We start from the raw sequence: 27,256 nt of genomic DNA on the forward strand, positions 1-27,256 counted from the left end.
AGAACTTCGCAAGAGGCTAAGCGTTGATTTGGGCAGACAGACAGATACACGTCCGTGATGTAAATAAACTAGCTGTGCATACCCTTCACATTTAGACACAAGAGTTAACATTTATCGTAGACTGTAGAACATCTGTTCCTGTTCAAGTCAAGACAATGGCTCACCAATGATAACTGGTTGAATGTTTGCCGCAAAATAGGTACAGCATAGCAGAAGAAAACAGCACAGGAGGAAAAGATAGGAGGTCATAGCACACACACACACAGGAAACCGGCACGCAGCAAGCAATTTTAACGAAACACCCTTCTAAAGGTAGCCTGACATTCGCCTGGGAAGGTCCGGTCTGGCGGAGTACGAGTTCCAGTAGTTGGAAATATTAAGCATGCCTGTCTTCTACCGCTTTCTTATGTGCATTCGTGAGTATATTTTATTTTTAATGTACTGTTAACACGTTTAGAAATCCAACTATTATAATTAGTTTGAAAAAAAGACTGCGTTCCTTTCCTGTAGAAATTTACCTAGATTTTAGTATCCCTCTATATCTGAGAGAATCAAATTGCTTTGTCAAGGACCATATGGAAATTCGGTCTATGGAGTACCTACTGCACTGTGATAAATCTTAATATTTGAATGTGTCTTGCGACATCTTTGGCGTTATTTTAACATCTTCTGTAAAGCAACATATTGTAATGAACTTTATCATAAAAGATGTTACACTTTTACAGTGCAGTACCCATTTATTCGAACCTGTTTACAAGATTATGAAATATCAATTTAACTTAAGTTTAGGATATCTTTGACTTTTATTGAAGGTTTTTGTCCAATCGATCTCAAATAACAGGACGGATAGTAAGGGGTGTCAGTTGGTCAGCCAAAACTTGAACAGCTAGGTACAGTTTTGTGTCTCATCATCCATAATTTAATCCTCTTTCTGGTTTGATTTTTTTTATAGTATATATACATTTTTGATTTATACATTTAAAGGTGAATTCCATCGTTTTACATATATATTCATTATATATACCCAATCATGAACAGAAAACACACGCTTTTGACTCCAGTAAATATCGTTTTTAACACATTCGATCATTTTTTGATGACCATATTCATATGAAATTGTACATTGGGTAACTTTATATGAACAGTTTCAAAACCAGTGGTTCTTAACCGGGGTTCGATCGAACCCTAGGGGTTCGGTGAGTCGGTCTCAGGGGTTCGGCGGAGCCTCCGCCATGGAGGTCAAGACACACCCGCAATTCGTGATGACACTAAAGAAGGGTTCGGTGACTGTGCATATGAAACTTGTGGGTTCGGTACCTCAAATAAGGTTAAGAACCACTGCACTAGAATAATATAAAATAGCAACAGAAAGCTACCTATGCAAACAGAGAAAACGGGTAGAGCGATTGTTAGTGCTCATTGTGCAATTTCGTGGATGCAGTTCAAAATTAGATGATTACCACCTCAGACTGATAACAATCCCCCCAGTATTGCTGGGGGACTTTTCTTAACATTTCTATCCAAGTGGAGTCTGATACGTCATGGAAGAGAATATGGTTGTCTTCATGAACGTCCTGGAGCTGTTTTAGACACGAATGTAAACAAAGGAATCTTTTCCATCCCAAACTTATGAAATAAAATAATTCACTATCATTTAAACTTAACTTGCTAGTTCACTAGCCTTTCACTTTATCAAAGTGATCGCGGCATTTTCGAAAGCAGAACAAGCCATAAAACCTAAAATTTATTGTGTCAGACGTCTTGAAAACGTTAATGTAGTGCGAATTAGTTTTAAAAATTAGTTATATATTACTTTTTATTTTTTTATATATATATACTTTAGAGTTTAGACTGTTGATGTTAGATATGTACAATACATGCCGGAAGAAAATTTGTCTTCAGCTGCGACTTGCTAGCACTAAGAAAGCTAGTCAGGAATACACAAAGAGAACGGTGAATTATTCCAGCTGTGACATTCGCAAGATGACACTCTGAACATCTCTGATAAATGAGGCTTAATGCTTGCCACGGAAACAGTCTCCATTGTTCATTGTTCTCAACTTAACATCTCCTTAGCATGCAGAACAGCATTCGAGCGTAGTGTTTATGCGTATGTACTTTTCTACATACTTTTTGCCTGCACCTGTGTTTGAGTGTGTATACCTGCTAATAAAAAATGAATTAGACTTCTGAATGTATTTTAAAGCATGTTCATTTAGATACATAGTACATCGTGCATAGTTCTGTTTTGGGGAGAAATCTCATAAGTTTCGGATAAGAATTGAATATACGTTTAGAACAGTGGTTCTTAACCTTGTTTGAGGTACCGAACCCACAAGTTTCATATGCACAGTCATCGAACCCTTCTTTAGTGTCATCACGAATTGCGGGTGTGTCTTGACCTCCGTGGGCGGAGGCTCCGCCGAACCCCTGAGACCGACTCACTGAACCCCTAGGGTTCGATCGAACCCCGGTGAAGAACCACTGTATTATGCACTTGGACCTGGTTCCCCGTTAGGGTTAGAACCTTGTTGATAACCCTTTGATGTTTAGCTTGATTAGAGGAGCAGATAAAGAAATATTGCACCATGCGCTAGGTTTTGATTCTAGATTCTGTTAGAATTCTAAAAGCATCCCATAGGCATAGGGGACATACTTTGAGTTAGTTGCTAAATATCCCGCTTGTCAACGTGAATAAGTATTTGTAAGAAAAGCAAGTGAATCTTCTGAATGTTATATATCTTGCTGTACACATTACTTTTATCTTCTTCCCGTTCTTTAATAGAAACGTCTTCCTGTACATGTGATCATGCTTTGTAATGTAATGCCCTGTAATGTACATAAATGATGTTTCATTTTTTTCAGTGCTGTTTTGGAAACCAGCATGTAAGTATAATAATCAAACAAACATACACACATATGAGAGTTTTATCTGCATGAATCATAAGAAAACCACTCGTCGTCATTCATGTATATGTATCAAATAACAGCGAGGCATGCATAGTATGGAAAGCAACCGTGATGTAAAATTATCCTTGGAATAACAAGTGCTTTTAATTTTGTTTATATTTAAATACGAATAGTTTATTTTGTTAGGATTTTGGGTCAATTCAAAAAGATAGTATACGTTATGTTATAGGGAAAATATATAACACACATTAGATGAAGAATACGTTTTAACGTAGAGTAGTATTTATTTTCTTTGTCGCTAGACAAAAACTTAGGAAAGTAATGCAATATTCTAACTTTTTTTCTTGTTGACATCAGCAGCAGTGGTTTAACGTTATCAGGTCTATTTTATTACTTTTTTGGAATGAAAATTTTTCATAGATCTATCAGACACGGATGGTATAATATAAAAAGAAATTCATCCTCTTCATCGATAGGGACGATCAGACTGTACGAAATGTGCAGTGCGAACGCCGACTTAATACTTATCTTCCTAACTGTTATCAGACTTTCTAACACCAACATCAACATTTCAAACACGTGCATCGCACAGTCAATGACACTATATGTGAAAACACAATAAAATATAATTTAACAGAAATATGCAAAGAGATTGTCCATATATACACAGCAATTTACACAATGGTCAGATACTTGTAAGCTACTACGGAGCTTTCTGGTTGTCGATAATCTTTTACTTTTTGATGATATTTAATATTCCACAGTTCAGTAACTGTCCACCACAACATATTTATATATAGACTCCAAAGTTCACTGGGCTCCCGAGTATATACTTCTATTCCCACCAAACTTATTCTACACCAGTACAAAAATGTTATTTCACACAACGCCTCCTCGACACCATCAGGCCGTTTGACGTGCCTGCCGTCCTGCGATTGTGGTGCGCCCTCGATCCTTGTCGATGACTTACTTTTATTCCATTTTGATGTGGAGACTTCGCGATCGACACAATTCATTTGACCATAGATTTTGCTCTGTTTGACCTCTTTTAATCAGCAAACTTGCGTGTGTTGAGGCTCATTTTTAATTCCAGTGCGACTTAGACCGTTTGTTGGATGTGTACATGTAGCGCATAGAGCTACGTCTATTATAGTCGCGTCTGCCTACTTGTTTGTCTACTTATGTGGGCTGCGGAATGTGGTTTATACTTTATATACTGTGAGTATTTTATGTACTGTATATATTATATGTACAATGTGCACTGTATCTATATATTGTATAATAACGTGCTCGGTATGGACTGTATGCACTGTGTTCTGTATGTACTATGTTATTGTATGTATTATGTGTACTATATGTAAAGAATGTGTCGCGTGTCGGAGATTATATTTGGCTGTCTTCGTGCTAGGCCTGTCGTTGGGTGTGCGTGCGCGGATGGGGGAAAGAAGCGACTTTTCATCTCGTCCTTGTGTAACCTTATCCGTCTCGCGAGCGCAAGAGCCTTGACCCGCGCTTGTCGTCACACATCCTGCTCGCAGGGCCTTCGCAGGTCTCTTCTCTTCGGGACCGGACAGCAACCCCCTCTCTTTCACCTTTCTCCCCACTTTTTCACCTTTTTTTCTTCCTGCGCCCACAGTCCTTGGCGCGTTTTTCGGCCGCTTAGGGGCAGTCGTTATTCAGCAACCGGCAGTGCCAGACGCGAGGGACGGTGTTAGACCGTGGCCATGGCAGCCGGTGTATCCTAACTAGACTCCAGCTCCCAGCGAGGTATGCGCATGCGTAGCTACCATTTCCGCCGCATGTGCTGTTCACGTAGACTTTTCGTCTTGTAAGGACAGAACCAAACTATGTTTTCTATGTTCATTGAAACAATGCTGCTGCTATGAAGACGATGGTCACAACTGCTACGTAGTCTGGACTTTTTAAACTGCTTAATTACTATTGTAAGGAAAGTGAACAATGCGCGCTGAGCTCGCCAACGCATACAACTGATGTAAGAACACTGTATATTACACAATAATTTTTAAATAGAATAAAAAGCAAAACTATTCCAGAAAAAGCACAGCTCAAAAAGAACCAGTCGACTGGCTTAGATGAGAACAGCTCACTCTCTCTCTCTTATTTGGACTGGACGTCAAAGAAGAGAAAAAAGCAAACTAAACACTACAGCAGTGAGTCACAAAATCGACGACGATGGCAACACTGATTAAATACAGTAATAAATGCAGAGAAATGGCCTCTGGGTTTACTAATAGTAAACTATTAGTAGTATAGTATATATATGATAGTAGTATCAGCTGACAAAGTACTAGGAGGATGAAGAAACTGCAGTTCAGACACATTTCGTTGCAGTCTGCAATGCCAACGCATTTTTTTAAATATATACAAGAAATATAAAGTATTGAATTTTCATTGACCATTTGACGGAGATCCAACTACCATGATAATGTATCTTTACTCCTAACTGTGTGTTAAATGTCTGTATGTCTATATATGCCTGCCCTTGTGAGCAAATGAAAAATCTCTGTCTTGGGTCTCCTCGACAGACAATACAGTCTGATTTGATTTGATTTGATTTTTAATGTCTAGTGTTTTTATCCCAACGTATACATCAAAGTGGAAACAAATGTCGTAAATGAAAAAAAAATTTGTAAACTATGGAACCTATAGGGCCCGTTAAACAAATCTTTATACTATTTTTTTCTACGGTCTATTCTTGCAGGTTCTAACCTTCCCCCATTCGATCCTGCACAAGAGCAAGTTTCAAATCCACCAGAAGTCAACACAGCTCAAAAAACCTCCCCACCACCAACAAGACCACCCCAGTCGGCGGGATCAGGAGTTGATTTCGATTTCAAAGGATTTTTTGACCACTTCACTAAAGTTTATGGTAAACATATCAGTCTCTGCGAAATCTGTCAGAAAATAACTGGCACAGATTTGTTGACATAAAGAAAACTTTCTATTTGATCAGGTGCTTGTTTAAACGAACTAATGTACTTAAGCTAATGCTAACTTATTTTGTTTATAGGAAATGAATCACTCAGCATCTTGCAGTATCACCTCAACGACAGGATTAATGGTCAGTGAAACGGCTCAACAATATGCTATTAATCTCTCTCTATATATTTCTCTTTTTCTCTCCCTCTCTCCTACACATTCTCATTTATACAAAGAGAACGAAAGAAAACTAATCAAAAATGTAAATGCTCTCAAATTTACCACTTACACCCATTTGATTTGGCTACATTAAAGACATTTTTATTGACAAAATAATTGGCTGTATAATAAGAATGGTAAAATGTTACATGAATAAAAAAATTCAAGATTCAGTAAAATACTCAATGTTTGTATGTATAAAAGAATTGTGCAGACAAATGAAAATTGAAGGATATATAGTTATTAGTAATGTGGAATTGGTAACCTTAATCAACAGTGGGAACTTTATAGAAACATCTTGATTGAACCTATACAGCTACACATTCTCTTTTTTACATTTTGGATTTTTTTATAATCAAGGGGAGAATCAGGGTTAGGGTATGCTCTTTATGCTTGTGAAAAATCAAAACCCTATATTGCTTAATATATCTCTATTGTACCATTGTTTAATAGATCACTAAAAGATTTTTATTCATGGAATATCTTGTATTTGGTACTACTGTTAAAAAGGGAGAAAGAAAAATAGAATAAAATACCAACAGATGGATTCTTATTACTTCAGAAGCAAAACCAGTTCATGATTACACAAATGGGCTTAGTGTGAAAACAAATATACACAGATTTAATACAATGGGCTAGGTTTATAGAAATGGACCTCACTTTCTTTTGGGTCACTGTGAAACTAATGTAAGAAACTATCTTATAAGCATTGATAGTGGAAGTTTACTTTATGTAATGGTACCTTCATTTGTGCATTGTGTGAAAGGAAATGTGGAAGATTTGAGGAAAAGAGCTGAAAAATAGGTTGCATATCTGAGCGCGTGGCTTTTTTTTGTTTTTTGGGGGGCTTTTTATTTTCAGGTGAACTTTCGAACTGTGATTTGTATTGCTAGAATATACTGTGGCATGCAGTTAAAAAAAGAGAGAAAAATTGAAGAGCAGTTAGAAAAAAGAGAGAGAGAGGGAGATGTGATAACTAGCCACCACGAAGTTATGCTCATAATTACTTTTTTTCTTTTTTTACAGCTGATGGACTCACTCCTGCGTCTAATACGCTTTCTGGTATTATTTAATCCCATAAATAAATCAATTGATTAAAATAATCTGGTATCTGTTGATAAATGTTTCAAATTAGATAAATTATAATTACATTCGTTGACGTCATTTTCGTCATCAGGTCAGCACCATCCATCTGGCTAAAAGAATGACTAGGATAGAGTTAAGGCACTTTTTAAAAAGTGAAAGGCCACAAATGACAAAAAAAAACACAGTAAGATGCAAAGAATTTAAAAATGCTTTTCTACAAAATGGGCAGCTGGCACACATTTGTTTACTTGAAGGTCCCCCTGTACCATGTGGAGAGGCACCATCTTTACCGGGTTCCTCCATAACATACAAAAACCCATTACGTTCTCATGGATCCATGGCTTCTTACACCTGCAATACAGGCTACACTGGTAACAGTGAGGCCATTGTCTGTCAGTCCGGCAAGTGGACAGATCCTGTCAATCCTGTCATCTGCACCATAGGTTAGTGAGAGTAGTAATCAACACAAGAGACAGCAACGTTCATTGAATACCAGCGTACATACCAGACAACCATTAAAACGCCCTCATTACCATACAACACAATCTATCACACTCTTTCTTCTCATTAAAAAGTATGTCTTTGCCAGTTCGTTCTTTTTCTTTGGGTTCTTCAACAGAAGTTAATTGTCCTTTCCCCTTCTTGTCGTCTTGATTTTCTCCGTTCATGGGTTTACAAGCACATTTCGTCCTCCACTATCTCATAAAATTGTTTGCAGCAGGATATTTCTCCATTCTATCAACTTACCCTCATTTCCTTCAAGTTTTTTTTCTTTCTTGCGGTTTTGTTGTTATTAACTGTTCAGTTCTTGTTCTTCATCCCGTCACTGCGCTTCAAGTTTCCATTGTTCGGGATGTGTGTCATCACTGTCATCATTATTTCTTCTTCTTGTTCTTCTTCATGTTCTTCTTCTTCTTGCTTGTTCTTCTTGTTCTTGTTCTTGTTCTTATTGTTTGTTCTTCTTCTTGTTCTTCTTGTTGAGCGGTCCGGTGGCGCAACGGTTAGCGCTGTTAGCGCCTGTCACCAATACAGTGAAGGTTGGCTGCCCTGAGTTCATTTCTCGTCTCGGGCACGCGGATCTTTCTCTGCACGTGGCATCTGTTTACAGGGCTGGCTGCTTGCCGTAATATAGCCTTAGCTGCTGACACGGCGTAAAACACCAATTCCCCCCCCCCCTCTTGTTCTTCTTGTTCATCTTCTTCTTGTTGTCTTCTTCTTGTTGTTCTCCTTCTTGCTCGTCTTTCTTCTTTCTTCTTTCTTCTTCTTCTTCTTCTTCTTCTTCTTCTTCTTCTTCTTCTTCTTCTTCTTCTTCTTCTTCTTTCATCGTATACAATTAAACTTCTTTAAGTTCAAACAGTACATGGAACTGGGTAATGCGTTGTAAGACGGGAAATTCTTCAGATGATTGGTGAAGTGCGATATGGTATATACAACATAACTTACATTCAGTCTTTTCGAAAGATGTATTTTTTTTATTTCAGTCACCTGTCCGGTTACTCCGCCGCACATACCCAACTCAAATTATCATATGACAACATCGATTTATGGATCACAGGTGACTTATACTTGTAAGTCCGGCTTTCAGGCAGTGGGGATTGCCAGTCCTGCATCTTGTCAACAGAACGGCCAGTGGACACAACCAAATTTCAAGTGTGCAAACATGATGGGTACGTGAGTGACAATTATTATCTTTCTGCATCCTAATAATTTCTTTTAAATTGAGGACTTTGTCTACTTGTGCTGATATTGATCGACATGTAGATTCGTGCCTGTTTTACGAAAATTAGTTGCAAAACAGTAACCACGATAACCCTCTATAAACAAAACAGAGCCATAAGTGTAAGGTCTGTCTCGAAGGTGGCTGAACCTCTGAGTCCAAAACGATGGCAAAACTTACAATTAAAGATGCGCGGGAGGCAAGTTGTCTGTCCTGGACTAAGTCGACAGTGTTCACTGTACCACGGCTTCCAGGCCATGGGACCCTTTTCCCATTAAACTGTATGAGTGTCAAATAGTTATAGTTTACCTTACAATATTTTAAAAAGTAAACTTGTTAGAGTATTTTGTAAATGAGAGTGTATGCACAAGAAAGAAAGATTAAATTATTTTTTAAAATGATCTTGCAGAAATGATGGCTCACAACAATGCTTACCAGTCCCTATCGAGTGCAGGTAAAAACTGTCTTTTTCTGTTCTCCTAATTGTCCACTGTGTCTTTCCAGAAAATTGTTAATAATGGAGTGGGATTCTTTTGAGAGCTTAGTTAAGATGTTGGTCGAATCAGCATCACTATGCCATCAGCTGTATACTGACGACACGCAGCTGTACTGTGCCAGATCGCCGACTTTGTCTCAGTTTGCCATCAGCACTATAGTGTACAGGATGTAAAAAATAGGCTGGTACAAAACAAATTAAAGAAGTTTAAAGTACAGTACTCTGTTGCTCAAAGCAAGAAAACGGACCATGTCACTTTTCTCTTTCGCTCTGTGCAATGACTTGCGTTTAGAAGAAGTTGTCTGTGCTCTGGTTTAGTTTCTTTTATGCCATCTGTCCTGGCTCTTTCTCTGAACTTCCCTACATCCCAACCATAAACCTTTGATGACTAATAACTTTCGTAAGCTATCATGCAGCAAAGCAATGATTATCGCTTCCTTTTTATAATCACCACTTCCACAACTTTGGAACGTTCATTAAAGCTCATTTTTCCCTTAAACACTACTCCTAAAGACAGCCCATTTTTTAAAAAATATTTTTAAAAATATCTTTTTTAAATATCTCTTGATTAATTTGTTTTGCTTTTATTGATTTCCTTTTAGCTAACTCATTATTAACAACTCGTCATCATTGTTACCTCTGTTTCCTTACTGTCTGTTGTAATTTATCCTCATCATTGCCCATTTTTCCTTTCCTTTCCTTTATGTATGTCATGGATCGACCCGTATACCCTAGCTGAGCTTTTTCTGTATTATAAGGTAGCGAATGTAGTGTGCACGAGGATACTGAGGATGATAAAGGAATGTGCTACAGTGAGCGAGTACTGTGTTCACTCAATGGAACTTGTAGTATTATCATTCATTCGGAGTTCTGATCGTGGAACGAGAACTGTTGCGCAGCGGACTCACTATCTGGCCTTGTTAACTCTATAGTCGAGTGACTATATTCACTGACTACAATGTCAGCTGCGTGGAAGCTAGTTTTCCTAGCTCTTCATTGTGGTGTCATCTTTTGCCTGCGGGTACTCTAGACCTAAGAAGCGTTTTGTCAGTGTACATCTTTGACTCTATTGGCAACCGGAGGACGTTTTATACAAAGATGGACTGTCAATATACATCTAAAACATTTGTTTGCTGGATTCTCAGGCAAAGACCTGACTAGTACGTGACTTTATATTAACTGACTGAAGACTCAGAATGAATGTTATAATTAGTGTTAAGAAGTAAGAGTAAATTAGTTAACGAGAGGTGGTATTTTAATGCGTGCGATGATTATTGGTAGTTCAACTTTGATTGGATTTAGTTTGCTTGATGATTTGATGACTTTTTTGTGGATATCGAGTTCATTAGAGTATTAGTGATTTTAACTTTACTCTGTTGAGAAAGAAACAATTTTCCCCAAACACACCGAAAGTGAAATTGAAAGTACGATTAAATCAGACGTACTAAAAATACAGTTTTTAGCATCCTGTTTGCCATGAAAGTCTTTAAATCATGCTGTACTATCCCTTTCATATCTTATAGTTATTAGAATTAAAGATAAACAGTGAGTTCTGAAGACGGATAAATTTACTTATTAACAGCAACTTTATGTTTTGTCTGCAGGCGGCAGTATGGCATCCATGTTAGGCAATAGTGGTGAGTAATTAATCACTGATGATAGTAAGAATAATTATAAAACCTTATGAGTTTGGAAATCAAGGACAAACCTAGATTCCAAATGAGAAATGAACGAAGACAAGGAATTTTTTTAATATTTTTTTTAAGGCCCTTCGCCCCTCCTGGGGCATAGGCCATCGACGACAGTCTTAACTGTTGTCGATGTTTTGGTAGCAAGGATTTGTTTTACGGGGTGGGGGTGCTGGCCCCATGCCCAACCCTCCTCCTTTTTCAGCCGGGCTTGGGACCGTCCTGAAGACAAGGAATAGGTGACATGAAAAAAATGGTGATGACAGCGAAAAATTACATGGAAAGGAACAAGAAAAAGCACTTATGCAAAAACAATTACATGTATTATATATATTATTATGCTATCAGCGACACTTGTTATTCCTAACTGTAAACATGTAACTTTTCTTTAGCGATGAGTGGCATGGGAGCACCAACTGGAGTAAACACAGGACTGGAAGCCATGCTGGTTAGTGCTATGCAAGGTGCAACAAGACCAGGTAAACATATTGTTATCGCATATCCTTCTCAACGTACAGAGACGCATGACAAGTTGCTACGGGCTTTACTGCTAGTGTTTTATTAATGTGAGCAAAACTTTTCGACTGATTTAGATTTTCAAATCAAGAATGCCCCCGTCTTATCACTAACAACTTTTATATAAACAGGAAAACAAGATAAAAATAACATTATGTTAATAATACGACACATTAAGTACAGAACAGGTAAAGTGTTAATCCGTCATTTACACAATTTAACGACAATTACCTGTAAGTTACACCTAAATTTTAATTACTTGTAGTCAAATGATGGACTAAACAGTTCTTCAATGGGATTTTTCCCACAAATTAATCAACTTTAAAAGGTAACTGAGTGCATGAGTGTCTGTGGCATGTAATGCAAAGATTCAACATCGTGCAAGACATCGAAGCGTTGTACGAGATCTCAGTGAGCACAATATGACCAACTGTGCGCAAACCAACTGTGTAGATAATTGAAAGTAGTATTATGATGACAGGTTGAACACGAAATGCTACAGAAATAATACGGGTTACATAATTATATACTTTGGTTCCGTCTTCAGACGGCAGTTAATATGTTCCTCAAGAAAACTAATACGTCTCCGGGACACAGACCAGTTCAGTTCCTTTCACTGCGGAGGAAAATAGCAGTGCTACTCGGGACTATCTCCCTTCTTCCCTTTGATAATCTGCAGAGGGCAGCATGCGAGTCGATCATCGCTGACGATGATCTCTCCTGGCCTCCATTCTCCCCCGCCAACTGCTTCAAGCAATGAACGGAAGCGTCGAACACGAGAATAATCTGATAGTTGTCCTACAGACAATGGCACGCTAGATTTCACCAAATACTGTCTCGCATCACTTGCTCCAAGCAATGAACGACAGTGGGGGTCATACAGATGACCAGTGTAGGCGTCCTTTGGCCTCTACACTTGTCGACCGGAAGGTAGCAATAATACACTTTGTCTCTCTATCATAAACCAGACCGCAAGTGCCAGCAAGTAGGGATCGGACGTTCTGACAGAACGGGCCTGACTTCTTTAGAACCGCTGTATACAGCTGTTACACCACTTAGGGACCTTTGTGTCTCTCTCCTGGAGTATGAACAAGGACCAGACTCTCTCGGACATCAACAATTGCGATACCCCTACCCCCCCCCCAAAAAAAAAAAAAGCAACAAAGCAACAACAACAAAAAAACAAACAAACCAACAACCTGTAAACCCTCGTTTTTTTTTCTATGACGTTAGAAATTTGCTTTCATGAGCTTGAGATGACGCTATTTTCCATTTTCTAAGACTCCTGTCACCGCTCTACCCACCTTCTCTCTCCCTCTCTTTCTCCCTCTTCCTCTCGATTAACCTGCTGTGCCTGATTATGGCCTAGACACGACTGATTCGCGACATTGTACTTGCCAATGTCTCTAATATATAGTATTAAGCTGGTATTTGCCAAATTCGTTTTTAGTGTTGATCTTTCATTTTTTTCCCCAAAATTGTTTGAATATTTAGTCCTTCGCGAAATCACATGTTATTTATCAAAGACATGTTATTTCTACGTGCTACAAAGGTTAGAGTTTTTGTGCGTACATACATGTTTTTATATCTACAGATGTATCAGATGTATCAGTTGTATGTGTATATCATTTACAATTTATGCAGATTTCGTTTCTTATGTGTTAAAGTAGCTTGTCATAGAATGTAAGAATTTTAATTTTTCAACACCAGCTAATCTAAATTGTCTAAGGGTCTTTATCCAGCGGTCAATTGCCATCGTACCTGCAGGGAGCTGTATCAAGCATGGGTTAGTTCTTTGAGTAACACTCATTATTTTATCATAATAGCTAAGCAACTCAGCCAGGAGTTCAATCAAAGCACAACACAATGCAATAATTCAAAAGAAAGAGCTTTGTGACAGGAGCTCATTGGAAGACAATCCTTGCAAAAGAAGTAATCGTAATATTATATAATCTCATTATAAAATAGCATAAAATTTTCAATTATTCTGATGTAAAAGCTGTTACTCAATGAGTATTATGTACAGTATACTGTGTCATTTTTGTGGCAGAAAGAATTACAATGATTATTATAAAAATAATTGTTTTATAATTATAAATGCGTGTTTAAAAAAGCTCTGAAACATTTCTTTCAATAATAGACCTTCCAGAGAATTATAGAATGAGCATATTAGTGATGATAGTGATGGTCAACAATGATAGTCATTATCCACAGCTCTAGGTATGGGCGGAAGTGTCGCAGGAATGGCGGGAATGCCAGGGTCGGAACCAGCTTGTAAGCACCAGTTTCAAAAGTCTAGTTAGTTTAGCAAAACTGTATTTCACATTATCGTATTTATTCTAACCTAATCTTCGCCTTAATCTGCAAGCTAAGACGAAGCAACATATAAGTTTGCTTTAAGCCTTTTTCTCTTAAAAAATGCAATACTTTCTTTAATAAAAAGCCTTTCCTTACCTGTTCTTGTAAGGTGTTTCAAATACATTTTTAGAGTGCCTGCTGAAGATTAGGAATGAGAACTTTTTCTAATTTTCTTTCTGTTATTCTATTTTTTCTTATAATCCAGAATTTAAATCTGGTTCTTATACTGTTCACTAACGATGAAAAAGGGAGGGAAGACATTGATTTAGTAAGGAATATTGTGGTATTTGTTTAGACATTAGTAGGTATTTTACAAGTAAAAAGTTTTTCATTTCTTCCAGCTCTTCCACCACATCTTCAAAGTGCTGCGAGCAGTAAGTTTCCAAATGTTTGTGTATGCGGCTACACAGAAACTATATAGAGATGGGTCACTCAGCTTGAATTCGTATGATGAAACGTAAAGTACTTTGCACTCTAGTGTTTCCAGCGCCAGTTATAAGGAAAGAAGTACAGACCTTTATCAGTTTGTTTTGTCTGTGCCCAACTGCTAAAATAAATGAAACAAAATTATGGAAAAGCCAGAAACAGCAACAAAAAAATAATATTAATATAAACATATCCATTTTTAAAAGCGCGTGATGAAACATATTTTGAATCGGTTTTTTTTGTTCTAAAAGTACTTGAGATAATAATAATGATGATGATGATGATGGAAAACTGCATGGTTTCAATTTAAATTATTTTGGTCTATGTGAACTTCATTTTTTCTAGCAAAATTGTTTACATATAAATGAAGATTTATGAAGGCAATATCAACAGTGGATAAGTTTAAGCCATTTTAAAGTCTCGATATATTATGGCTAACAGATATCCTTTTGGAAACAGTAGCTCCCATATAGCTGTAACCAAGTGGTGGGGTTTTTGCTAACGACGACAACCGTCCATCATTCAATATAAAAGCAGGTCTTGTCAACAAGTGCAACCCCTTTAATGTGCGGCTAGAACAATGGCCACGGCTGCGCCACACGTCGATCTCCTTCCCCGATCCGCTGTCGTCTGCCCTCTTCCTTTTTCCTAACGTCCTCCGTTTGTCGTCACCTTTTTGTCGTCACCCTTATTTTGACGTCATAATTTATGACGTCATACCTCCAGCCCATCACATAGCCAAGCGATTTCTTAAATAAGGGCACTATCTGTAATTGCCTACATCATATTAGAAAGACTGCCATGTTTTTAGTATATCATTACGTATGGTATCTGGCTTATGTAAACTATGATTGCACGTGCTGTTAAAAAAAGCTATCTCTGTGTAAGTTACAACTACAGGATGAGGGACTAATATAGCCTATATTTCTATGGTTAGCTGCTTCTTTCTGCATTGGGTATGATGAGAAGCTGATGAAAGATTTTGTGTACATTGCGAGGGACGTGTTTTTTTCGTGTATCTATGTTGTTTTATGTTGTGGTATTTTGTGTTTTGTATGCATTGTATACTAAACAAAAAAGAACATTGTCAAAAACTGCAATAACACTGAAAAAAGAATCTGACATCACAGAAATAAAATAGGTTACGTTAAAATTATATTTAAAAAGTGATGTGAACCCCACCAAACAGACAGAATTGTTTAAAATAACATTATGAATGAGTCAAGGTGCTCACCGCTGCTTTGTGTCATATACATAGATCACATTTCCCTATCGGTTGTATACATATTCCTGTCCTGGTAATGTAAAGTAGGGAATCCAAGCTATACAGTCATATATTATTTTTATTTTTATTATTGTTCAGCGCGGATTAAGACTTCAGTGCCTTACCTTGGTTCACGTGCGTTCATACTCCAGTCTGCCACCTGATTGACATGATTGTAGTGTGAAGGAAGTGACCCCTCTCTACGCTCATTCTGAGTTTTGTGCTTCTGTATTTAAGCTTTTGTCTTTTTTAAATAATACAGATTTTGTGAAATGTCATGATCAACTTTCTTTAAGACAAATAGCTAATGTAGTTATTATGACTATTTTCTTGTTTACACCCTTCAGTGGGCTTGATGGATCCAAACATCATGAGAACCTTGATGCCAGGAAGTAAGTAGACTTCCTTTATTATTATAAGGGGTATAGGAAGTGCTCCTTTATATTATGGTTTTCGAACCACACTGGACTCATCTATTGTTTAGGCATTGTTCTTTAGAAGAGGAGAGGGAAGAGAAAGATATTTTCATATTAATTTTAGTTACCAGTCATTTATTAAGGTAACAGTAAACTCTAGAAAAAGATTTGTTTAAAAGATTTTAATATCATTTTGTGACAAATAACTATCTAAAATATGCATATGTTTTAAGTGGCTACGATGAAAAATCAATGATTTCTTTTAAAATGTATTATCTTTTTGAAAATAACTTTTAGACAACATCAAAAATCGATCATTTAGCTTAGTGTCTTTGTAAAGTACAAATTATTATCAACATTTTTAAGAATGCTCATTTTTATGTCGCTGATCTTGCGTAATAGGCAGACTGACAGCCAGTGTCACTTGTTAAGCAAAAGTCATGTCTGCCGTGACAATGAATCCCAGGTTCCTGATGGAGGAAGCAAAGGTGATGTTGGTTTCGCCCACCTTGATGTGACTTGGAGGACAAACGAGTGAAGATGGATTTCTTCTTCTCGAACATAGGAGGGCTTTTCTTTTCGGTGGATACACGATTCACTGGCTGGATAAATGATAGATGGTTGGATAGATAAAATATTGAATTACTTGATGGACGAATAAACGAATACATGTAGATGAATCGCTTGATAGATAAATCGACGCCTAGATGCTCGAATCACTGGATATATAGACATGCACCCCATAAGAGACAACAACTTTCCGTAAATCACGGGTATCACATAGACACCAACAATGGCAATGGTCGCATCCCTCGCTTAGGAATAGTAATTCTGAGGTCGGGCACAAAGAGAATTATTTGTCCGAAGTTCATACAGAGAACGCTACCTGTTAAATGGTATGTTACCGTTAATGAACGCAAGCCTGACTAGAGGGGGGCGGGACAGGGGGTCTGGTGTACCCGCGGCTGTGAAGGGATCAGTGGATTTTTCCCCTTCTTCTGTTCTTTTACGGAAAAGTGGACGGAACATGTTTCACGAGTGATTTTTTTCCTACAGTATACTACGAGCTAGTTTGTTCCTTTACCATCATTATTTCTCATTTACTAACCACTCACATGTAAACAACTTTATACGTTGAGGTAGTGATGTAGGTCCTAGTCCATTTGTCCTTATGTTTGCAGTCTAGCTTACGTTACTGAATGAAATGTAGATATTGACAATCAAATTGTAAGCATATTATTACATACTGGGAAAATAATTTACGATTACAATTACAAGGGGTTTGGAGAGGTCGTCTGCCCCGGGGCCCGTGCTGACTCTCGGCTCTGATTGAACGTTAATGGCTAGTCACTGCTCGTCCTTCCAGGCTAAACGATACTCACCCTCACACACACACATACTGTCTCTCGGTTGATTAACAATATGGTGCTAAACTATCGCTAGCTGAAAGATGGATGATGGTGGAAAATACTCTCTTTACCCTCCGGTAGTGGGTTGCGCCAACGACGCACGGTACAGCATCGCGTGTAGGTCTGTACGCTTTAAAAACCTGAGTGTCGGTGTTTCCTTGGTAAGCCGCGACTTACCTAACCTGACTAGTTGTTCCCAACTAACGGCCTAGTTGCTATCATTGTTAGCTAGTGATACTATCATATTGTTGCATTCATGCCGACCGACTACACTAGCCTACTCTATTATTTAAGTCGGCCTGCAAGCTATATTACTGAACCATGTCAGAGAATATTGCATCAAACCATGCCGCCTCCTAGAGACATTTACTGTTTATCTCTCTAAAGGATCTGAATTTCATTTGCGCGTCATATCACGATTCCAAATGTAGTCAGTTGCGTCCTTATGTCCGTCATATGACTTCCATGTGATGATTCTAAGATCGTGGCCACAGACCTAACAGCTCAAACTAACGTATGAGAATAAATGATGCGTGTTATTATATATTTGAGTCGCGAAACGTTACATTCAAAGATATCGAAATGATCATTCTTGAAAAGTTATATAATAGTTTGAACTTTACAAAGACACTAAAATCAACGATCTATGTTTTATTGGTACTGTCTGAAAGTTATTTTGAAAACAAATATATTTTCCAAAAATCACTTATTACCAGGGCTGCCGAGAGCCAGCCCGGGCCCCGGGACAGACGACCTCTCCGGGCCCCTTGTACTTGTAATCGTAAATTAGTTTCCCAGTATATAATGTAAAAAAAATCCACTGACTAAGACCGGGCCCCCTTGACAGCCGCGGGCCCGGGTACACCAACCCCCCTGTCCCCCCCTCTCGTCAGGCCTGCTTATTACTATCCAAATTTTCATCGTCATCACTTCAAAACATATTTTAGATAGTTATTTTATATTTGATTATTGTTGTTATATAGTCTCTCGCTCGCTCAATGCTCAACTCAAATCGAACGTATATACATGTATTTATGTACATACTATGTACATCTGCTCTACGGTCGGACGCGTCTTTATTCTATACTGTCCAATCTCTGACTCCTCGTCTATCAGCTTCCCACCTTCTGTATCTTTCTACCCAGACAGGTTCAAGGTCCTCCGTCTAGAATAATACACATTTCTCTAGGATACGACAATTTGTCACAAAATGTTGTACAAATATTTAAAACAATTTTTTCTAGAGTATACTGTCTCCTTGATATTGTTAATAGTAAAACACGCAAAGAGCAGTAGCCTGATGCACTAGACTAATAAAAGAAAATAATCGAGTAGATATTTCTAATTAAACATATATATATCGTCACAGTGAATTTCGGGGCACCAGGAACCGGGGCTGTAGCTGGCAGAGCAATGGAGCCTGAGGTGGCCATGGAAAGTGAGTTTTCTTTTTAACATGTAAAATTAATTTGTGCACTTTGAATTCATTTCAGTGCTTTAGCAACTATTCTTTCTTAGTGACAAATCATCCATTACTCCAAACTATTTATGTACTGGTTCCTATTCACGGAATATAAAGTGTATCTCTGTTCTTCCTTGGTTCCTGATAAGCCTATTTCTTTGAACACTTTGTACCATACAGTCCTGGTAAAATGTTATATTCCACGTCAGACAGCTTCGTCTTGTTTGTTTGTTTGCTTTTTGTTGGGGCTTTTTTGGCTATCAAAACTTTACTTTACTTTAAAATGCATCTTAATCAAGATGTTTTATCGGGCTATAGAATCTTTTGCGAATAATTTATTCAGCTTTTGTAGGCCGCGTATCCTTGAATCAATGGTTATTACAAACTGTTACAGTTAGAGCCTTCAAAGTATTCTAGAAAATTTGAGGGACTTAGATGTATGAAATATTTGTCACATGCAACTGAACTTGTACGCCTCTAGACGCTATCACACATCCAGTGGTGATATTCGCGCATTCTTTCCACAAAGACACACTAACTCTGCCTTTACACAGGCCCTGTCTAAATTTAATACTCTAATATTCAACTCACTATACATACACAAGACTATGAACCCGGAATATCCCCTTAATGTGCAAACTGTTCATCCAAAACAAAACAAACAAAAAAAAGTTCCACTCACTGTTCGAAAAAATGTCAGTCTTTCACTTTCACACACGCGAAGAGTAACTTTCAATCTCTCTAAAGTTCCTTTTAAGTAGACGCAAGTCTCTCCTTCTGTTAACAAAATAGTTCAACTTACTGTCTGAGAAGGTGGCAGACGTCACTGGCGAATACACAACTATTTTTTCCTTTGGTAAACGTCCTCACTTACTTCTCCTCGTGTAGCTTACTCTTTCCAGTCCTGTCATCTGCCACTTGATGTAGGATACTCTCTCTCGATCCTCAGCGTTAGGAATGTTCCTCCTGCGAACAACTACCCTCACACAACACTGGACGTATATCCATGGAAAAACCACACATGCTGGTGGACGATACCAGGCTCCCAAGGCCCTCCGGTCGTTAGAGATCCGTTTCGGCGGGTCCTCCTTACTCGTCCCTCTACAGAAGCTCCTTTCCTTGGCAAGGAACTCCAAGCACCAATTCCTCTGTTGGTACTCACACATGTACCGGTATCACCCGTCTTGGCGGCTGCTTTCGGAATCTCTCTTTATCGATAATTCCTCTTTCCGGCACTTCCTCCTCGCCGGTAATTCCTGAAACGTTTATATTCTTTTAAATATTCATATGGGGCTAATTAATATCTCAACAATCACACATTATTACATCACATGGAGGTAGACACAGATATTAAAACATCACTTTACATACCTTGTCTAGGCAAGGAATTACAGTGATACCTCGGTTCTCGAACGCCTTGACTTTCGACCAAATCGGTATTCGACCAGGAAATTCGAGAAAATTTTGTCTTGGAATTCGAACAAATATTTGGAACTCGAACATCCGAACGTCCGAGATGAGCCGAGTTGAGCCGAATGGCGTTCATTCGGCCCAGCGCGCCTTGCTTACGTCATCAGTGACAATAACCATCCCCCTTCCCTCCTCCCTCCACATTCATTCCCTCCTGCCATAAAGTTTGGTACAGGTACAGTAAATGAAACACAATTTACTGTACTGTACAGTACATTTTTTTTTGTTTTTTTTTTTGTTTTTGTTTCAATAAATACACTTTTATTTCTTATTTCTTGTTGAGACTCATGTTTTTCTACATATTATATACAAATTAGGCCAGTAAATAGGCATTTTCTGGGGCTTGGAACGAATTAATCCAGTTTCCATTATTTCCTTTGGGTTTCATTGCTTCGGTTCTCGAACAGTTTGGTTCTCGACCGTCCTCCCGGAACGAATTATGTTCGAGAACCGAGGTATCACTGTATACTGATTCCGCACTCTCTTTATCTCAAATTACATTCGCCTGTCTTAGTTGACAACTCGTGCGGGAATGCTCGACTCAATACTTTTCTCAAACCCTACCGATTTGGTGAACATTTCACTCACACATGCATGCTTTTTCTGACATTCTTCCTGCCGCACGTGAGGTCCGAAACTCACGTGGGGTTCACGACCTCTACATCCGTCAACTAATTACGCAGTTGCCTGTCCATGGCAGAGGGGCAACACACACACAGGGCTGGCTACGTCACCCCGCTCCCTCCTCTACTTCCTTTCACCAAACTCAGGCGGGATTGCCGAAAAACAGAGGCACGGACTGATCCGTGACAATATTGCATAACGAGGTCTAAATATTTCCATTTACAGTCTTATTAACCGCTAGTAACCCCGCCCATTGCTCCGCCCATCGACGGTGCGTGGCACACGCGGCCCTGAGACAAGCATGGCGACGTGTCGAGCGAACCTCGTGTTTCTGCCGCGCGACTTTGCAATTATTTTTCATCCCTTTAACGACTTCGCCAAAGGTTCACGATGTCCAACTGTTTAGAGGCTGTACAGCTGGGGAGATTGACATTGGGCTAAATGTTATGCAAACCTCAGTTGGCCATTGTAAATTATTATGATTAATAGTAGTAGCACTGTTATTATCATACAAATCAGTACAAAAAGTCCTCTTCCGTTCCAAAGTCTCACATAGGAAATCGGCTAAAAATTGACAGAATGTCGAACACATGTACATTCAATAGCACACGTTACTTTTTCATGTAGTGTGAATAATAAGAATCAAAATGTAGAAAAAAACACCAAAAAACAAAAAACCAAACCAAAACAAACAAACAGAAAAAAACCACAATTGCCGCACTGCTCCCCATTGATTGAGAGAAAGTACAGAAAAACAACAAGATCTCGCATTCTTGTGCGCAAAATGGGGAAAGAGAATCCTGGCGAAAACGACACAATTATTTCCGTATGCTATCAAACAATGCATGTTTAAAGAATGATTTATTTTATTGCAGTGCTCATGATGTCACAAATGATGCAGAACATGCGTGAGTATTCACATGAACGTCTCTGAATACTTGGCATACATGCCACTTCTAGCCCTGTTTTGAGTGGGTGCTCTCGTAATAACTGTTGGCCACAATATGTGGTTATATTTTGTCATGACCCTTAACAGTACATAGAACAACCTTAAAAATAGCACTGCCTAGTGTCATTGCACATTTAAAAGTCATGCCATGCATGACTACATCTTAGCATTCATATGTCGCAGCATACACTTTGGAGACTTTTGTGGTCTAACAATTCTTTTTACATAGCTTCACTACACATTTTTAAAGGTCACAACACAAGTCGCTCATGTCAGGCGAGTAACAAACACTTTTCTGTCTTTGTGTAGAAAGACAGCGGCAAGCACAGCAAAGCCAAAAAAAGCAACAACGAATACGCCAACAGACATCTGGCTCATCAGCACAGTCACCTAATTTGATGGCCACGAAGAGTGCTGTCTCTGCATCTCATGCATCTTTGTCGGGAAGAGATCTTCAAGGTAACCAAAGACCCTATGTTATAAAAACTTTTCACTCGACCGATTTCATTTATTAAAGGCCAACACGAGTGCAACATTTCTTTTCTTTACGATCGGGCTAGGTCCATTTTAAAATAATAACTCCAAAAATGTGTGTACATAATTATGTTTAATTTTCAAGATATAAGCCTTCAAACATCAGCATTCTCACCTGCCACTAGGAAAGCAGAAAAATCACTCTCCCATACTGGAGAGCTTCATTACATATGAGTAGTATTTATAACAGTGAGTGTGGCTAAGTTCAGCATATCTTCGAGTCAGACGAAGAAACATGGCCCAGGCTGCGGTGTTCAAAAAGCATTTTGGTTCCCAGAAAATGAAACCGATGATTTTGGAATACAGCCTTACAGATTTTAAGTTTAGTTAAAATCTTTCACTCAATTTTTTTTTTAATTTAAAGGTACAAACCAAATTTACTCAAGAGATTTGTAAGTAAATCTTCTCAAAATCAAAATTTAATGGGCAACAATGAGGGTCCTTGTAGTCTACATTCTATTGTTATTGATTCTCTGTTACGAAGTGGGTGAATCTGAGCTAGTTTTTCCATATGTATTATTGTTAGTAAAATATAAACGCGTTTCAAATATGCACTTATCTAGGATAAAAACAGAGCACAAAGAGAAAACAATATTAATTCAGAAACGCTATAGGCAGAAGTAACAAGTCAACGTTTAGGCAAAAACAAAAACACAAAACGAAACAACAAAAACACAGCGCTATAAGTAACAGTGTAGCCAACTACTTTCTAAGTATTTGCATGTACAGGTAAGAATGTGTAAGTCCTTTTATTGTTAAGTCTGCCAGCATAAGTGGCTACAGAATGTGGTTACAACTAGCATATCTCTGTCATGAACAGGTTCAACAGGGCCGTCTTCAGGATCGTCGGGTTCTCAGTTAAAGACCTCTGGCAGTGCTGGGTCACCCATGAGTGGAAACAGTAAGTGCCAGAGAACAACAACAACAACAACAACAACAATAATCACAAACTTGTTTCACACATTCCCACATTGAACCCTCTCAACCCCATCAGAGAGAGAGAGAGACGCAGAGTGAGAGAAAGAGAGATAAGCTAGCGCGATTGTGTGTGCGTATAAATAACGGATCAATCTGTTACTGTTATGTATTGAGACATTTAACAGCTAATAGGACTCAGTTCTCACGGTGGTGATGTTGTTACAGTCCCTGCAAGAGATAGAGGTAATAAATAGTTTTTAGGCTTAGGAATTAGAATATGTGTTCATACGTGTGGATATCAGTATGATGTTACGTAGTGGGTAATATTTCCTCACGGCCATATGTTGGGAACGACACACAAGTCACAGACAACACACTGCTTCCCACATGTGTTCTTTCTTACAACAGATTACACAGATTGGTACGTGGCCTTACAATTCTCTATCATTCTACTATGTCGTCTGCCCTGCTTTTATCATTTCCGATCGCACAAACGCTGCCCCGCGGAGGTTAATTTGCCCTTGAGCAACTTGCCCACGCTTCTCAACTAGAGCGCCAGGACTTGAAAGTGAATGAAAAAGCGGTCTAGACTACATGGGATACCTTTTGAGGCTTTATGTTGACTTGTTTTTGTACATGCATAAGTGCATTGTCCCCTGTGGGACCCCGGGGTATGCTTGCCTAGCGAGCATTGTAAGAATAGGGTCCCTGCCATCCAGCCAGGCATGTCGTAAGAGGCGACTAAGGTGAACACCTTACCTAGAGGTAAAATAGGTTGTGGTAGGGCTAACAACCCCACCATGTAAAAAAAAAAAGCATGTTACTGAAACCAAAACCAGAGAACTCGTCACAGATGGCGGAGGTAATGAAGCACACCAGGTGACTGGACTTATGACGGACGACAGCCAAACCCGAAAGGGAGCTGGCGCCCCGACAGTGGATTTACTGAAGCCGAAGCAAAAGTTGAGGGTGGGGTGCTTGAACGTCCAGACCTTGTACCAGACTGGCAGGATGCACCAACTTGTCAAGGAGTTTGACAACTACAACTTGGACATCCTGGGAGTCAGTGAGGTCAGATGGACCTGCACGGGAAAGAGGAGACTAGCGTCAGGACATACCATCTTGTTCTCAGGAAGATCAGACGCTCAGCACTCTGAAGGAGTGGCACTACTCCTCAACAAGAAAACGGAAAAGGCACTGCTGGAATGGAAGCCTTATGGACCCAGGCTTTTGAGAGCAAGATTCCATTCAAAGTACACCAAGCTGACAGTGCTAGCCTGCTATGCACCAACAGAAGACTCCGATGCAGAAGACAAGGATGCTTTTTACGATCAGCTCCAGACAGCCTCAGAAAGCGTTCCAGCCCACGACATGTTGCTCATCATCAGCGACCTCAATGCCAAGGTGGGAAGTGACAACACCTGCAGGGAGCATGTCATGGGCAAGCATGGAATTGGTACCATCAATGACAATGGAGAGCGACTAGCAGACTTTTGTGAAGAAAACAACCTACTGATTGGAAGAACAATGGAAAGGGAGATTGAATGGAAAGGGCTGGACATGGGGTCACCTAGAGCGGGTTTCAGCCGATCGACATCGGTGGCGGACTCTGGTTGAGGCCTTATGTGCAACCTGATGCACGAAGAGTGATAAATAGATAAGTGCATTGCATACTATAAACTATAAGTGCATTTGATTGGGTCTTATTAAAGCGCATTGAATTTCTTAGTGGACTAGATGAGCCATAAAGTGGTTTCTCTTATTTTTCTTGATTTGTGTAAGGTCTTTAATTGCATGAGTATTCATGAACTTGACATAACATTTAGCTAATTTTTTTTATGTCAACAGATAATCCTCTGATGGACGCGATTATGAGTAAGTGAAATAGTACAATTAAGAACATTTCACGTCTTTAGAAGACTGGCATCTTCCATCCTTGCTGTCAGCTAAACCCCAGATTCTGTTACATATTACTTTCTGTGTATTCTATAGACTGTCCGTGTAAACCGTTTATAGCAATAGCATAACAATAATTACTTTTGTGTCGAGATGCCTCTCGTGTTATGTGTACACACTATGTGTACACTATGTGTACACACTAACGAAACCTTGAAGGCTCGCATTAGCATTAACCAAGAACCCTGTATACTACAAACGCACGCATCTGCAAGACAGACGGTCTGAATATTTCTTTAACACGTGCGCGCGCGCGAACACACGGGTGTGCACATTGTGTTCATCCTATATAATCTCTTGTCACGTGTAGTTTGATCATGTAACCTTCAAGTTTTCTTTTGTTTTCAGATGCAGCTGGTTTACCAGGTAAAATGATCCACTAAAAGTGTGAATGCGCCCTTGTTTCCTAATTTCCTATATTTACGACTTAACTTACATGCCAGTTATTTTTAAATTATATTTCCGTTGGTTGCCGACAGAGCTAGCTGTGGTTGGATAGTCTAATGACATACGTCGTTTTGACTTAACAGCGATGCTAAAAAAAGTCGCTTTGATTTCGTATTTTAAAAAAAGAAATAGAGGTCGTTTTTGGTTTGAAGAATTATTGTCTGTAAGCAGTCTGAAAGTACTCATTATCAAGTTTTTAGCTTAGTTAGGCTGGCTTCAGATTACAACAGGCCTCCCTTCAGCTTATGACTAACGAGTAACATCATTTCTTTTGTTCACAGGCTGAAAAAGCGCTCGCTGATGAAAACAATGCTCCATTTATACTTCGTGGAAACGCTTCGTACTTTAACATTAGAAATCTTGAACATATCCTGTCATATTTCAGTTCTTTTGCCAAATTGTTTTTTGTCGCACATATGATAGTCAAAGCATTTTGTAACCTAAATTACGGCCCAGATAAAGCATTCGTCTTTTTCCTCAGCGCTGACTAGTGAACATTTAAAATAAACATCTAAGCAAATATCATGATCGTTACTATTTTCCTACTGTGCAATATGAGACCACTGATGTAGTGCAATCTAAACGCTCGGAGCGGAGCACTTCTGCAACATTGCGGTCAAAAAAGTAGTGGGATGGGGGAGAGTGCGTACACGCTGGCAGCATTTCAGCACATGATATTTTCGGTGTTAACAGACAAAATCATCATTAAACAACATGCTTAACTCACTGAACATGAAACCCGGCTAAAGCAATAAAGAAATGATGTAATATTCAGAATAAGATAAACTTGATGATGAATTGGTTACATTCAAGGTTTGCAAGTCAGTGCACTAAACGATTGCGGCGTCTATGATTTATGTTTATGAGCTCCATTGCAATCCTATACAGATTTAGCAGGTCAACCCTTTCTTTAAATGCATCCTTAATAATAAAAAAAGCCATTTAAACGCATCTGTTATGGAACTTATTAGATATGTTTTTGTTCGTTTTAAGACACAAAAACCGCGTTCTGCAGTTGACTTAGAAATTGGAATGGTAAGATACAGTTTCAAAAGCTGGTCGACCTCACTTAGCTTTTTTCTCAGGGTCTCTGAAGCCAAAAATTCAGATGAAATAGGGCTGACGATTATCTAAACTGTCTTTGGGCTCAGAGTAATGGCACTTGGCAAAACTGAGAACTGTCTTCAGTCTAGTAAAGTCAATGTCAGAGGTATAGGCACTAGCGATATTTCTATCGCTGGCTCAAAAAGTAACTTTCCGATCTGTTAATACCGATATCTTCGATTATGTAATCAGTTGTGCAGAGATGAAGCCATGGGTACAACTCAAACCACGAGGATTTGAAGTTTTTAGAATAGGAAGCCTGGAAAGCACAAATAGGTTCAAAACATTTGATACTTTTAGTAACATGTTCACTGCACTAGATGTAAATTCTGGAGACAATGAACAGG

At 38.8% G+C, this 27,256-nt stretch overlaps 1 protein-coding gene across 1 annotated transcript; it reads left to right on the top strand.

Moving 5' to 3' along the window:
* Nucleotides 1-26,328, top strand: LOC112556937. Its single transcript, XM_025226434.1, has 21 exons — nucleotides 1-416; nucleotides 2,866-2,886; nucleotides 5,633-5,800; nucleotides 5,942-5,992; nucleotides 7,096-7,131; nucleotides 7,410-7,598; nucleotides 8,637-8,822; nucleotides 9,282-9,326; nucleotides 10,973-11,005; nucleotides 11,449-11,535; nucleotides 13,302-13,358; nucleotides 13,787-13,846; nucleotides 14,272-14,304; nucleotides 15,968-16,012; nucleotides 18,815-18,883; nucleotides 21,877-21,909; nucleotides 22,260-22,409; nucleotides 23,305-23,385; nucleotides 25,251-25,277; nucleotides 25,707-25,724; nucleotides 26,087-26,328. Exons 1-21 carry the CDS (start codon nucleotides 383-385, stop codon nucleotides 26,089-26,091), a joined length of 1,428 nt encoding a protein of 475 aa, XP_025082219.1. The 5' UTR covers nucleotides 1-382; the 3' UTR covers nucleotides 26,092-26,328.
* The last annotated feature ends 928 nt before the right edge of the window (nucleotides 26,329-27,256 follow it).

This window comes from Pomacea canaliculata, linkage group LG2 (genome assembly GCF_003073045.1).
Source record: "Pomacea canaliculata isolate SZHN2017 linkage group LG2, ASM307304v1, whole genome shotgun sequence".
NCBI classification, from domain to species: Eukaryota; Metazoa; Mollusca; class Gastropoda; order Architaenioglossa; family Ampullariidae; genus Pomacea; species Pomacea canaliculata.

What these genes read in the sequence shown, in the direction of transcription:
- LOC112556937 (XM_025226434.1), top strand. Translation starts at nt 383, where the DNA reads ATGCCTGTCTTCTACCGCTTTCTTATGTGCATTC. An exon ending in CCTCAACGACAGGATTAATG is followed by an intron (nt 5,993 to 7,095) that starts GTCAGTGAAACG and finishes CTTTTTTTACAG; the next exon opens with CTGATGGACTCACTCCTGCG. An exon ending in CCAGTCCCTATCGAGTGCAG is followed by an intron (nt 9,327 to 10,972) that starts GTAAAAACTGTC and finishes TTTTGTCTGCAG; the next exon opens with GCGGCAGTATGGCATCCATG.